Here is a 15,706-nt window from a genome sequence, read left to right on the forward strand (position 1 = left end):
GCCCCCGGAATAGCTGCGAGGCTTGGGGCGTGCTAAGGGGGAGGCTTGGAGGCACGCATTGCCCTTAAGGCAGAACGCTTATCGAACCCCGTCTGAGGGTGCTACGTCACCCTAACGTGACGGTAGGCGGCGCTAGGGAGCTCACGGCCGCCCCTAGCCCCCGCTCCCTCACAGTAGGCATGTGTGTAAGTTTGTCTATGCGTGTACACTAGCGATGTGAAAGGTTAAACGTTTAAACATTTAAATGATAAGCATATTTATAGCAGTAATGCATTACTAGTTAAAGTTTAGCATGGGAAAGGGAAGTGGTGCAGTGCCTCAGGAATAGGAAGGCAGCATGGCAGGCAGGAGAAAGCAAGGGAGGAGCAAGGAGGAAAGGAGGAATGATGGGGGATCGCTACCCATAGTTTATGAGGTTAGAGGAAAACCACAGGAAGCCTAATGACTTGTCATTTAAGCAATTAGCTGCTTGTTCATAAGTGCCAGGAAGCCTGGGGAGCTGGGGTGGAGATAACAGGCTACTTGGCCTAGGTACAGACATTACATACAAACTGGTTTAAGTGATCAAACTGTTTAAACCTGTAACAGAACAGACATTCAGTGGCCATAAACTGGTTTGAAAATGGCTGAAATGGGTTTGGAATAAACCTGGTTGAATATAGTATCAGACTTAACTGATTTGGGTTAAACCAGTTTATGCAATATCTGTCTGAGACCCCTTCCTGGTTTAACTTAAACCAGAGTCCCCTGGAATCCCAGATTCTTTGCAGCCCTGCGTAGGGCTCTGTTCCAGAGCAGGGCTGGCCCCAGCCCTCTTCTCCCTAGCTGGAGCTCCAGCAGTGTCTGTAGGCACAGCATTGTCTGCTTGGCTTCTCCCTGCCCCTTACCCCCTTACCCCCTTCTCTCACACGGCATGGACTGTAGCCAGCATGTCATAGTCTAGCTAATGCTGAGAGGTGTCTGTTTAAGGCAAGCAGGACAGTGTCCACTTAGGGTTTTTTGGAGCTAATCAGCAGGTCAGCTGGTAATGTCCCTCCATTCCTTCCTTGGAAAAAGTTGTTTAAGAAGAGTTTGAACTAATGATAGAGGCTTTTGTTTTCTTGATGTGGTTCTAAATGCTGTGTTATCAACTCCCTAATGCCAGTCAGGAGCAGCAGGGGGCAGGGGACACCCTCCCTAATCAGAGCATCTTGCATGCCTTCCCTCAGCTCAGGACTGTAGAAGGGAAGAGAGGGCAGATCTAGCATCTTCCCCTCCCCTAGCTTCTAGCCTGAGCCACTGCATGGTTGTGCCTGCATTGCTTTAGTTCAGAAGGAATGTCTCTATGGTTGCAAATTAGTTCAGCCATATCAAGTTAGACTAACCTGCAAGGATTGAATCAATTCAGGCTCAGTCTTTTTGAATGTTTGTCCATAGCCTTAAAGTTTTCCCAGCCCGCATTGCCTGCTCCCTCCCTCCCAGTGTGCTGGAGGCTACAACAGGCTAGAAAACCTGTTGCTGCTACCCATGGCTTCACATGGACTGTGTCTGGTGGAGCAACCTCCCCCATCAAACGCCCCAGGGAGTAGCTCCTGCCAGCATCTGTGTCTGAGTGCATCTGTGCACAACCCCTGGCTCCCTGTGCTGCTCTGGACAGGCAGCTGCAGCCCTCTCCCGTGGCATGGCAGGTTAAGGCAAGAACTGGCCTGGGGCTCTGCACACCACAGCTGAGACTAGGTATTTGTTATCGGTTAACTGTGTGATATAATTAGAGGAAGTTAAATGGGTATTTTTTTAAACAATATTAACATCCCTAGTCTACACACATATACATATGCATGATCAGATGCCTGAAAAGCATGATTTATGAGGAAAAGCTAGAAGAACTAGGATTATTTCATCTGGAAAAGATAAGACTTGCAGCTAGAGGGGGGGAAAGGGACACGGAATTCGATAACAAATTCAAGTATTTGAAAGGCAATTATAGAGAGGATGGAGGTCTATTTTCTATGGTTGTAGGGGACAGGACTAGAAGCACTGGCCTCAAGCTGCAGCAGAAGAAATTTAGATTGGAGACCAGAAAGAACTTTCTGACTGTAAAGCTGGTCAAACATTGTGGAACAGGCTACTTTGAAGTTCTGGAATCTCTATCCCGGGAAAAGTAAAATCAATCATCCAGTTAAAAGGTTTGTGAATAGTACAAAATGCATAACTCTTTGCAAGGCTACTTAGCCTAAAGGCTTACGTGCTCCCTGCATAACCCCGAAATCCTGCAATTCTGGGACAGAAGCAAGAAGACCATCAACTCCTGAAAAAGGTTGCCAAGGCCCCAGACACGCTGCAACATGTTCAATTAATGACATGATACAAAGAGGGATAAGCCACAAGGTTATTCCACAAAATATGTGTAGTAACTTTGTAGCTCATGTCATTAATTGAACATGTGACCAGGGGCCTCTGTGGCTGGGAGCCCCATCAGTTGATTGGGTCTCCCAGCTAGGGGTCCAGTGCACCTCCAAGCCTGAGAGCCTGCAGCTGATGTGGACATCTATCCATGGAGATGCTTCAGGTGTCCCTGTAGCTGGGAGTTCTGTCAGCTGATGTCTGGAGCTCCCCTGTGTCTGGGAGCCTGCATTAGCAGCAGGATCTCAGTTGTAGGAGTGCATACTGCACTTCTGCATCCACAATAAGGCATGATGAGATCTGATGCATCATCCCGCGATCACTCTTTCTGCCATGCACATCTGTCAAGGCAGGGAACACAATTGTGGGGATCATGCATCAGATCCCATTGCACATTTACCTTCATGTCAGAAAGGGCCCTAAGGCTAAGTATAGAGAGTCAAAAAGCCTGAGGCTGAATCAGTTCAATCTTTGCAGGTTAGTGTAAGCTGTGTAGATTGAACTGATAAGCAAGTGAACAGGCATTCTCTTTTGATTCTGAAAATGCAGCCACGTGCCTGCAGTGGCCCAGTCTAGAATCCAGGGGTGTTAGAGCATGCCTCCCTGCTTGACTGGAGTAAGCAGCTTGGGCCAAGTCTAGCCTGCTCACCCTGCAAGAGGTGGGGGACTTGCAGGGGATGTGCAAAACATCCTGGCATGCTAGAGGACTGAATTAACTTGAATCTGGAGGGGATGTGGGACAGAAGTTCAATAGACCAATATTACCTAACCCAGTTAAGTCTGATACTACATTCATCCATGTTTATCTTACCTGATTTGGCCATTTTGAAAGTGGTTTATGTGCACTGAACTTCTGTTGTGTTACAGATTTGAATGGTTTCTAATGACTTTTACTGGTTTATGTGTAATTTCTGTCCTCAGCCTAAGAGTCCATCATAAACCTTTCTGGTGGGTATCCTCCAGAGCTCCAAGTTTCTTCCTGCTGCTAATCTCAAGGAACACATCATGGTTTTTATGGAATAAACTCCTTACCCCTGCAAGCCTTCGCTCCACTGCCCTTTTACACTGTACCCTTTCTCTAGAGGGTACAACGTAAAAGGAATATCGCTCACCCAGAATTCAGTCTTTCCACAGGCAGTTAGTAAAGAGACAAAACAACAAAAGGATACGTTAGAAGAAAAGAATTATACAAAGAAAACTGGCAATAGGTTTGAAAATGGAATAAAAAGACAAGTAAAGTTTCTTACCCTCTCATGTAGCTATACCCCAGCCCTCTGAGAGTCTTGTCAGTATCTCCAGAACTCAGCAGTCCTGATGATTCTTCCAGCTCTAGTTGCTGGGGCTTTGGGGGAAAAAAAATCAAACATGCTGGCCAGCTTACAGGTAGCTGTTAAAATATCTCTGAGCCAGCCCCTGCCCCCCAGGCCCTGTTCCCCATCAGCATTCCCCCAATTCCTCAGGAGTGTCCAGAATTCTCCAGAAATTCTCCCTGGGGCATCTGCCATTCATCCAGCTGATGGTCCATTTCTCTCTGATGCCTTTGCCATTGTGCAGTTGTTTTTCCCATTTCAAGCAGACAATAGCTTAGGTGTCCATTCCACTAATGGTGCCTTCTCTGTAGGAACAGAGAGAAGTGACAATTTGCTCCTGATTTGGCTCCTGAAAGTGCTCTACAGTCATGACTAAACACAAGTACATGACTGCAGAGGGCCTGATCTCATGGTCCTTTAAAAAGGCCTGATCCCATGAAAATCGAACCCTTATTATATGAGGGTTTAGATGAAGGGGCTCCAAAGCAGAGCATTTTCATGAACTTTTGTCTGTGCATGCCAGGAGCAGGGCTGGACTGATGCAACCCAGCCCTTCTCCTGGTGCTATTTTATGGGGGGGAGAAAGGATGCAGGCAGCTCATTTTGGAGGTTGCCCAGCTTGTGCAAGAGGATGGAGTGGGTGGAATGGGGCCCCACTGAGGTGGGAGGAGCTCCAATACTCATCCCCCCCCCCCCACTTCAGCACAGCTAGGGAAGCCCCAGAATGGACCTCCCTTCCCTGCCTTCACCCTATCCCTTAGACATAATGAGAGCTGGGAAAGAGGAGATGGAGGTAGGGGAAGAGGTTGCAGAGATGTAGCCTCTCTCCCTAGAGCTCAATCACCTACCCTCCTGACTCAACAGGAAGCAAATATCCTGGTTTTTGCTTTGTCTCCACTCCTTCCAGGCATGAGCAGCTTGCATGCTTGTGGCTGGGAGCAGCAGGCAAAGTGACTGGCTGTTGGGGGTCACATGCTCTGCAGGGCGGGGGCTCTAGTTGGGGGTGAAGGGCACTGGCAGGGCTGTAGCAGAGGGCGTGTGGGTCGCAAGTGGGGCACTGGCAGCTCTGGGCGACTGGGGCTTAGTAGTGAAGGGCAGAGGCAGGGCACAGGCATATCACTGACCCCCCACAGTCACCTACCCCTCCTGTTTCCCCCCCACTAGCTCCCGTCTCCCCACAGGTGCCCTCTTTTTTGATCCTGGAAATATGGTAGCCTTAATACTGCACTTTCTGTGAAGATGATAATTTACAAAGTAATCATGGGCCTATAGAGCCACAGCAAACAACTGCAACAAACCACTGAGGTGTTCTGGCTGTCTACTGTTAGTTTTTTATTTTAAAACATGTTGCTTTTGTTCACTGAAATCAGGGGAGTTTTTTGACGGGCACTGCATCACATTCCTATATAGGAAGCAAGAGGTAGCACAAACTCCACTGAAATGAAAAAAAAATAATTATGGGGCTGATTGGAGACTACTAAGCATTGGGAAATGAATGACAAACTAGCAGGGGCTAAGAACAAAGTGATGTGATATGGAATGAAGGAAGGACAGTTAATACAGAGCGAAGTCTTGTTGCATGTTGCAGCAAGATTTTGACAAACCTTGGCCAAAATTTTTTGGAGAATAGTAATAAAAGGAGGTTGTGTCTTCCCCCTAACCAGCTTAAAGATGGAGCCGAAGACCAAAGGATTAAAACAACAACAGCAGCAACATAAGAAGCTACTGGCTGCTATGCTTTCCCAGGACTCCTTTGATTCTGTTCAAAGTACAGCTCCTTCAGTGACAGAGGAAGATATTGACAATGAGGATGATGCAATGGAACTGCTGGGTAATTGAAAAAGTTAATTTTACTGTTATTTATTTTTCATCTTTTTCTTATATTATAAAATGCAAAACAAAATCAGTGGAGAGCCTAATTCTGCTTTCTGGTGTATATATATATGGAAACCCACAGTAACTGCATAGAAGTTAGAGTTACTAGAGATTTATTTTAGATTGATTTTTCATCAATGACTTTAAAAACACATAGAAGAACAGTACAAAGTCTACCCCTAATGGTACATTCTAATTCCATCACTCTCCTGTAAAGGTCTTAACAGTGTAGTTCAACTAAAATAATTATTTTAATTTTATGTTTTCCAAACATAAATGTGCTTGAAGCTTATAATCAGAAAAGGTATTAAAGCTGTCAGCAGAGGACACAGTCTAGTTCACAGGTTTTTTAACTCGCTATGATCCAGTCTAGACCTCAATGGGAATTTTTGTTAGAGGTTAACTAGCTGCTAATGTATTGGTAAACATATATTATGGTTTATTCTAATCTGGTTTTTAATTATAATTATAATTATTTAGTAGACTGTGTTTAAGCCTTATTCTAGAAGGCCATCTCCTTAAAAAAACCTTTTTCGTCCTGGAATTCTGATTTTACTATCACTTGAGTTAAAGAAAAGTAATAGTTAATAATATGATTGTGCTTGTCGTATTTTTTTCAAGGTCCTAGTTTAAAATGGTCAATGAGAACCACTAACTTCAGTGTTTTCCTATGTTTTATATTGCAGACTTTTATGTGGGATCAAAATGCAAAGCTCTTACATTTTGGGGAGCACTATAAAAATTCTTTTTAAGAGAAACTGAGCTACAGTCTAAAGCCCAGTATGAAAATAGAAAGACATGTGGCACATTATTCTATAGACTGCAACTCCATAATTGTACAATTATGTTGGAGTTACTTTGTTTATTACACTGTATTGCATTGTTATTTAATGTATAATTCCATGTACAGTCATTTCTAGTTTGATATCACTGTATTATTTTATCAGACAGACAGCAATAAAAGCAAGGCTTCGTCACCCTTGGACAAGAATGAGCTAGGAGGCAGGAGCTGTTTCATCTACAGCATTCTGTTGTGGGTAGGGCTTTGTATGGAATGGGTTGGTGGCTCCAAAACCAATTTAGGGATTGTAAAGAACCTTCTAAAGGCTGAGACAGTCTCCACATACAGCTCCTGTTGCCTCTGCATTTTCTCCTCCCCCGCTTGCTGGTCTTCCTTTCAAATGTATATCAGGATGGCTGAAAGGATGCTTGAGTGTATTTCAGAGATCCTGAAGCTTCCCTGAAGTTGGGTTCCATGACATCTAAGGAGTATTCCAAATAAATTTGTATGCCTGATGCTTAACAGCTACATTTTCATATTGCCTTGGGGAAGACTCATTTTTAATTTTGGGGGGGATGATGGAAATGATATGAAGAGTGTGCCCATCCTGGCTGTGCTTCTTCAATACTTTCCCTCCAGATAAGTAAATTCCTTAGCAGGTCTAGGAGTGGAAAGATGTGACATTCTTCCATTTTTTTCAGCTTGCATGTCAGCCCATTTATGCACAAAGAACCCCTTATTGATGAGGATGCAGTCTAGAGGCTTTTTTGATATTTTTTCCTATGGAGGTATTTATTTTCTAGAGCTCTAGAAATGCTTTTAATTCAGGATTCTTCATCTGTTTTTGACTTTGGCATTTAATTAAAATATTTTATCGCTTACTATGCATGCTGCATATTCAATATTCAGCTTGAAAGCATAAAGTAAAACATACAATGGGGAGACTTCCCTTGGGTTTTAAAAGTTCATATAGATTTTTCCTAATATATTTTTGTCATAGTATGTTTCCTCAGACCTCATTTGCTATGCATGGGATTGGTATGTATGCTATCTTATTTGTTGTTCTGGGAACTGCAGGTGCTCATCATCTGGTAGGATCAAGTCAATGGATTCTTATTAAAAGGATACTGGTGTTTTTATATTTTTTTTAAGCAGACTTTTAATTTTCATGTCGCATTTTGCTTACTCTTTAAGTTTTAGGACCAGTGTTAATTTCAACATGACATTGCTACACAATTGCTTAAAGTAGATGCTGTGACAAAATGTCACGCTGAAAAATATTTTATTTTTTTTAAAGTTAATGCACAGAACTTAAACTTCTATCATCAAATACAGGTGTATTACATTGCTGCATTTTTCCAGATCAGTCATATGATGGCAGGAGTGAATTGTGATAGTATGGATAGCATTACTCTATTACCTGCTTTCATACCTTTTACAAGACCTTTCCAAGTAGGGCCTTTCTGTCATCAATGAGTCTTAGCACATTGATATATATAGCTACATGACTTATTCCATTTGCAATTTGCTGTTTGTTGCTTATTTATGTTTTTCTGACAAAATTCAAAACCCTTATGTTTCAAAGTTTGAATCTTGGCAAACCCCTCCATTATTAATAATAGACTATTTCAATCCATCCTCAGCTTATAATGACAGTTTTCAGTAGAAATGGTGCAAGCCTTTTTATTTGCTCATGATAATCGATGTCAGAAGTTGGCTGGTAGATTTAACTATTTAAAACATAAGCAGTGCTGCAGATAGATTACTCTTTTAATGCTTCTCTCAATGTTATCAATGCAGTGCTATTTAGAATGAAACAATCCTACTGAAGAAGTGTGTTAAAATATCAGCATTCAGTATCATAGTCCAAGCTAGTTTTTGCTAATTTTTTAGTTCCTCAGCAATACTGTAATATTTTTCAGAGCAAGTTTTATATTTTGACCAAATCCTTTCTTTTCTCCACTTTTACTTGAGGCAAGTTGAAGGGTGTTACTTGAGGCAAGTTGAAGGGTGCTGTTGGTGTTTCTGGTTCTGTGCCTTATAGTTGTGATGTGTGAGGGTCTAAAACTAAAATTTTTAGGAATATTTGGATAAACAGTAGAGCTGTGTGAAGGTTTGGTCCCTGATTTGATTTGGTGGAGATTCAGCCCGATTCGGTGGCCAAATCTCCGAATCCAAATCAAATTGAATCCGAGGACCCTTTAATTTCTCCGAATCGAATCAGAACCCTCTGAATAGATTTTGGAGTGATTCAGAAAGATTTGGTAATTTGGACACAGACACAGCTTTAAATGTTTGTCTACATACCTCTAGGTACCAGGCAGCTCATGGATGTTGGGGGGTATCGAGGGTCCAACAGAAGTGCGGGGGGCTCACCAGTGTGCTTGGCGCAGACCCAGAAGTGCACCAGAAACACTTCTGGTCCACTTCCAGGTCCACTGGGGAGTGTGTTGGGGGGGCCCCCCCATGCCCTCCTGGCTCGGCGACTGGCACCTCCTGGGTCTGGGGAGGGCACCCAGGGTCCCCCCCAGCATGCTCCCAGGAGGATTCCCCAGTGGACATGGATGTGGACTGGAAGTACTTCTGGCTTCACCGCTGAGCACGTGGCGGGGGGGGTGCCCACACACACTCCTGTGGGATGCTCAATCTGTCCCACCATTGCAGTGTTCTCAAGCTGCACTGGTACCTAGAGGTATGTAGAAAAAACATTTTAAAGCTGTGTCTATGGCCGAATCACCAATTCTCTGAACTTGCATTGAATCTTCAGATTTAGATTCAGCTGAGTTGAATCAGGGACTGTGATCTGAATCAACGAATCGAATTACTGTCCCCGGTTCGGTCTGAATCTAAATCAGAATCTAATAGGGCCCATTTTGCACACCCATAATAAACAGTTGTCCATGAGTTCAGGGGATTGCAGATTTAATGGCTGAGTCCTAATGGCCTGTGTTTGCAAATGTGGCTAATATCCAGGAAGTGAGAACTGTGAGCAGCGATTCTTTCTTGCCCATTACAAAGTTGATGACCAGAACAAAGGACCAGACTTGAGTGAGAATTCAGTATATTGTTAACATCTGCACTGGGACTAGGACAGCCTTGATCCTGATGCTGAAAATAGGCTGCTGGGGGAGCAGGTTGCAAAGGCTGCCAGGAGCCTGGCAATCCCTGTGCCTGGAAGTCCTTTCCTATAAAATACTGGGCTGCACACAGGTCTCAGTGTGCTTGGACCACAGGGGTAATCCCAGGATCCTGATTGGCTGTCCCAGATAGCCCTAGGTTTCACGATGCTCCCTGATCCTGAGGTCCCCGTGCCTTGGGGCATCTAGAAACCACATGTACAGCTGGGCTGCTTGCACATTTTTTTTTTTTAAATGTCCCAGTAGGGTGGGGCCCTGTGATGAGGGAGTTCCTTAAACTGCACCTAAGCCTGACAATCGACTGGTTGTCAGCACTGGTCCCAACAGACCTGGTTCTGTGGCTGCTTCCATCCCAATCCCCATGATAAGGCTGGGACAGCTTTGAGCCATACTGGGACCTGTATCTGTCTGTGCCTGAATCTCGATGCTCAGCTGACCATTGGGATTGGACATGAGACAGACCCAGCATCCAGGACAAAGCTGCCCCCTTCCCAATCTCCAGGATCAGGCTGGAAGCAGCTTCACAGTGGTGTAATGTGGATATGAGGAATTTTATGCCCCATCCCATGTCTGGCATGGCAGAATGTACATTTTCTGATGGGGCATAAAATTTCTAAGACTCCAATTTTGCCATTATTTTAACATCTGCCAGGAGTCTAACTGTCATTTTAGAGATGGATAATCATCAGTAAACAGGTTAATTGGTTTTTCTGAAGCCTACCTAGGGAGCCAGTTGTTCACTTCCTACTCCTGTAGGCAGTCAAGTAGACTGTATTGCTTTTCTATCCTGTCCCTCCAAGCCGTGGTGCATGTCACTCAGGTGTATAACTGATACAGTTTATGCCTAGAGCAAGCTTCTTCTGTATGTTAATGCCACTGAAATGTATGTGAAGCTGTTATTTTTAAAAGCCAAAATTCAGCAGTGAGAAAAGGAGATGAGATGTGTCCTGGGCATACCAGTACCTCTGCCCATGGAAGTGGCTTCTCCAAAAGTGAAGCTCTTGCCAACACCAACCCTACTCTGGTACAACCTTACAGCTGTTTTTCTGGCTTGGTCTTGGACCTGCTTCAGGCGCAGTGTATAAAGGGAGTGATGGAGGATGAAGGGCCAATCTGCTTCTATTCTGGTGGCCCTCCTCAGGTAGTGCTTGGGGCTTGTGTCTGCATAGTCACCCATAGTTATGTTAATGATGTCACTGGCAAATGCTGGGGATAGCATTTTTCTGATACCACTGTCTCAGGACACAGGTTCTTTATTTTCATTAGAAAATATAGCACCATTGTTTTCATATTTCAGAACTCTTACAGAATCTGCTTTGGCAGCATCATTCTTTCCAGAAATGTCTAGTGATCCTGTCTAAAACTGAGACTGTAAAAATCAAATGAAATCTGAATTCAGAGGCATGGAATACAACACTGTAGCTCCCATATGCTCTTAGTTTGAGGAAACATTTCAGAACAGTACGGTTGAGACTGACTGGCATTAATGTTCTCCTTCCTGAAAAGTGTTTTATGTTTTTGTCAGTGGGTACAATGGGTCCTGTATCTCTTTCTGAAAACTGCTGCCCGCTTCCTTATTCTTTCCTGCCATGCCTTGATGGAAACAAATGAAGAGAAGCTGAATAGTGAAACAAAAGATAAGTGTTCTCTTGACGGACAATATTTTCTCTTCACAGGGCTCCATCTCCCTTATACCCTTCCCTTACCACACCTGTTGAGTTGGACCTATGACCTTCAAAGTGTCTCTGAGTCTCTTAACCAATGACTCGCCCAGTCATTCAACACTTATTTAGACCTTTCTACATCATGAGCTTCTCAGGGCTCAATTTGTGTTTACCCCCCTTCAATTCCTATGCATGCCCATGATCAAAACAAAAAAGGGTCTTTTTTATGGCTTCTCATCATGAGAGTCCAGCATCAATTGCTTAACCCTTTTGCATGCTTGAGTGAGGGATTTTTTTATCAATCAACTCAGTCCCCATTTTTAAGTCTTATCAATTACATCTCTACCATCCTTGGCCATATCAACTCTGTACCTTACCTGGCATGATCCTTTTGGCTGGCACTACCATCACCGGCCCATCTGCTTAATACTCGGGTTCCCAGAGAGGCCTTGCAGCTACTCCCCACACGCAGAGGCTTACCCACCATGTCCCAAGCCCAACACTGATGGGTTGCATTGCTAGCTCTTCTTCGCTGGTTACCCTTTACCAGCTTTCTCCAGTCATTTGCAGTTTGCCTTAGGCTTGGACCCAGGTTTTTAGCATTCCTGGTCGTCTTCTGTGCCTCTGCAAGACATGCACTGCTTTCCTCCAAGAGACCATGCACTCCCTTCTCTGGGGGTTTATGGTCCTCGGCCCTCTTACTTTTAAATCCGCTGGGTCCCTCAGTGTCCTATCACCTCTCTGGCTCCCCAGCCACATGGTTGCCATCTGGGGATTTCCAAAAGCTGGGGTTTGCTGGCACTTCCAAGTTCTCTCCTGGACAAGTTGGCTGCTGGTGGTAGGAACCTGGTGCAGCTCCTGGTTGGGACAGGCACGGACCTTGTTGCTGCCATGGTCCCATTTATCTCTGGTATCAAGGTTGGCTTCCAGCTATACCTGGATGAGCCAAATGGCTACTACAGAAGCCTGGCATGGCTCCCAGGTGAGTAAAACAGAGACCCCCATTGTACGTGGGGTCCTGCTCTTTGCAGGGGCTGGGAAGCAGCTCCCTGTTGGTGTCCTATCATAGTTTTCAAGGCTATTTCATAGTTTTATAGAGAGGGGATTTTTTTTTAAAGGATCCGCATGCTTTCACTTGTGGCTTACAAAATAGTGATTTAAATGACTGAACACATTTGTATAAAAGCCCTGCTTTACAGTGTACTGTTCCCTTCATAGTTAAAACAAAATATCTGACAAATATTGCTTTGTACTTTGCATTTAAAAAAGCAGTTGGTGTTTGCATATTTACTTCACATTATCCACTCAATATTTTCTCTTTTGGATCGCTCAGTGTATGATGTATAACATAGAAAATAAATTAAGGTAACATGTAAGTGGATCATCTGTATGATTTTAAAGAAAAATCAGGATCATCAGAATCTAGTTAAAAATGAATACTGGTGAAATATCTTAAGTTAAAAGGATGTTGGAAGTCTATTAACTTGTCAGCAATCTCAGAAAATGGAAAAGTATGGTAATCGAATGTATTGTTTGTTATATATTTATTTAGTAACCAACAGATCTATTGGCTTGTAAAGTCTGGTCGGATGTAATGGAGAGCTGGGAGTTAATATAATAAAATATATGGACAGACATTTAATTTCAAATTATTCTTTGAAGTAGGAATATGTTTGTGTAGTTCTCTAGAGGTGCCCTAGGCATATGATAATTCCATCACATTTCCTTATGGCTGCTTCATAGTATTCCACTAAGCTTTCCTCACTCTTCTATTATATATTATTATTTTCTTCTTTCTGCAACCTTTCCAAATAATGAAATAGCTAAAATGATGCCTTCCAAAAGTATATTTTGTTTTTAGGCACTTAGTGTTCCTAAATGAATATTAGTGAAGTAAATAGAAGTGTTGCATTCTTCCAGAAACAATATTAGTACACTATAAACAAAATTTTATGTATCTGGCTAGAATGGATGAAGCATCTTGGATTTTGCTGTAGGGAAAATGTGTTTAGTTTTCTAAGTGTTAGCTGTTCTATACTACATTAGTAAGGAGTTCTGGACATTTCTAGGAGCTAAGCAGTTTAAAAAAAATCACCCTGAAGTATACAGGTCTATTTGATTGCAGGAAATGCAACTTTTGTTTTGGTACTATTCAAAATGGGGAGGGGTTTCATTGTTATCAGGAATCTAAAATTCCATATCGGATACTGAAAAAAGTCAACCAATGTATACATTAGTAGTGTGAAACTCCTGAAAGTTTTAGAATTTGTAAAAACATTCAATGGCCCAAAAGACACCATGATTTTTTTCCCCACACAATTCTACCTTCACATCAAGTAGTTGTCTTGAATGGTTTCAGTGCTGCAGAGGCCTGCTGTCCTCCCACTGATGCTTTCCGGGGGATCTCACTTTACGTAAAACAAAGTCTCCCCTTTTTCTCCCCAAAGAAACTGTTTTGCCTGCTCCCTTGACCAATCCTTTTCTCCAATTGATTTTCAGTTATCCCTGGTCAACTTAATTGATTTCACCTCCCATTGATCCTCCCTTCTAGCTTTTTCCCCTGGGGATGCTGTTCCCCTTCATTTTCCTTGGATTTTTGAGTTTCAGAAATAGACGTCCTAATTTACTTTCAGACGAGTTCCAAGGACTACTCTATTCTCTGCTTCCCTATCAGTTTCTTCTCTGTATTAAGGTCTTCAGCATTGTACCAAGGAGCTATTGGAGAGTGCAACTTTTTAAAGTTCTGAGTTCTAATTTCTAACAGGAGTTCTAATTTTTTCGTATAGTGATGAAGGCTGGCATTACAGCCTTTAGATTGCTTATATTGTAGCTGTGCATTGCTTTTACTATAATCATTTGGGATGACTTTGCAAAATTGTTCCCAGTACAAATGGGAATTATGGCAGCTATACAAACAAAAATGAGTTTAGTATTGTCTATTTTGATAATCTGCATAAAACGTGATATCTGAGCATATACAATGAAACAAAGAACATTTCAGTCTCTATACAGATCTTCATTAGCATCAAATAACAAATTGTAATGAAAAACAATCTACTCCCTGAGCTGGTACTACTTGTATAGCAACTCCTCTTTCTCCTTTTAAAAGCATATTTCAGTATCCCATTGCCCATTCTGTCCTTTTTGGGCTCCTACATGCTTGCAGGGAGCCTGCTCTGATGCCTTGGGAATCCAGCTTGTTGGAGCAGACTTGATTAATCACAGGCATCAGCGTTACCACGCATCTTCATGCTGACAAAATGGCTGTGGTGCGCTTTGAATAAAATGCATCCAATGAGCTTTAGTTCAAAGTGCCATGACACCCGTTTTTTCAGTACAGGGATGCGCAGCGATGCTGATACACGTGACATGTGGCTGCTTTTAATTAGTGCAAATCACTAATTAAGGTGTCCAGTGCCAGTCCAGGAACACATGTAAAAATGTCCTTTTACTCCTCTGGCTAACATGGATTAATACAATCAGGAACAAGATACTTTCATTAATGAGTTAAATTGCATACATTCTAAGGTCATTATTTATACTGTGTATTCACATGGGCCAGGGGCTAGGCACTGATAAGGTCATGGGGGCATAAAGTAGGACATGAATAGATTATAGGCATGTAAAGATCATGTTCATTATAATACCTGAAATAGAGCAAAGTGGACTTCAGGGAAGAGATGCTATTCTGCCAATTGGACATCTACATTGATGCAAGTTGACTTAATATGTCCAGCCTGTTCAAGTCCTGAAATCCATTGATGAATAAATTATTGTAACACATCATCATTTCACTCTTAAGAATGAGTCATAAAAAAAAATGAGGAAGGAGAGGACTCATTTTTTGCATCAACTGTTTCAGAAACTCTGGCAGAATAGAATCACGGCTATATGCCTTAGTCTTGTTAAGCACCTAAGGCCAGGTTCTTTTTTGGCTATTAGGTGTCTAAGTCTAAAATTATGAACCTTGCATCAGTGAATACAGGGGTAAAATGAAACTGCCAAATACTGTGCAAGAACCCAAAATGGAGGAAAGGAGAAATAGATTTTTTTTTCAACTATCTTCTAGTAATTTTGGGTGTTGCTTACAATAATGGTAGGTAAAACAATATTTCTCTATCTATCTAATGTCTCTCTAATGCAGTGGTTCTCAACTGGGGTGCCACAAGACCCTTTCAGGGCATTGTGGTGCTGTCATTGTTGCCACCACAACACGTGGAGCCTGTTGTGGGAAATGGGTGCTACTGTGTGAATTAGGTTCATCTGAATGCTCAGCTCGGTGCTCCTGCTATTGCCCATTTTAGTTCAGCCCTACCTGTTCCTCCTGGAAACAGAAGCATGCATGAAGCTTTTGTCTGGGTGATGCCAGTGTGGCAGCTTGGAAAAATACAGGAAACAGACAAAACTAATGCAGGCAGGAGTGCCTCATTGACTACAGCAGAAGCAGGCTCTGCACAAGGGATATGTGGCATTTTCTCTTGACTGTCAGAAGCAGCATCCTGGTTGAGGCAAGCTGAGGCAGCACAACAGTGCTTCTCAGCGAAGGTGCTGCTAAAT

General features: G+C 42.8%; 1 protein-coding gene across 4 annotated transcripts in view; it reads left to right on the forward strand.

Moving 5' to 3' along the window:
- Window positions 1-15,706, forward strand: part of CUNH8orf34 (chromosome unknown C8orf34 homolog) — a 289,852-nt gene that overhangs the window by 102,131 nt on the left and 172,015 nt on the right. For all 4 annotated transcript variants that reach the window (XM_019548957.1, XM_019548949.1, XM_019548967.1 and 1 more), the window contains one exon: window positions 5,357-5,523. In XM_019548957.1, coding sequence (XP_019404502.1) covers window positions 5,357-5,523 — 167 coding nt within the window. The remainder of the gene's footprint in view (window positions 1-5,356; window positions 5,524-15,706) is intronic.

Source organism: Crocodylus porosus, unplaced genomic scaffold (genome assembly GCF_001723895.1).
Source record: "Crocodylus porosus isolate Cpor-Errol unplaced genomic scaffold, CroPor_comp1, whole genome shotgun sequence".
In the NCBI taxonomy this organism is placed as follows: Eukaryota; Metazoa; Chordata; order Crocodylia; family Crocodylidae; genus Crocodylus; species Crocodylus porosus.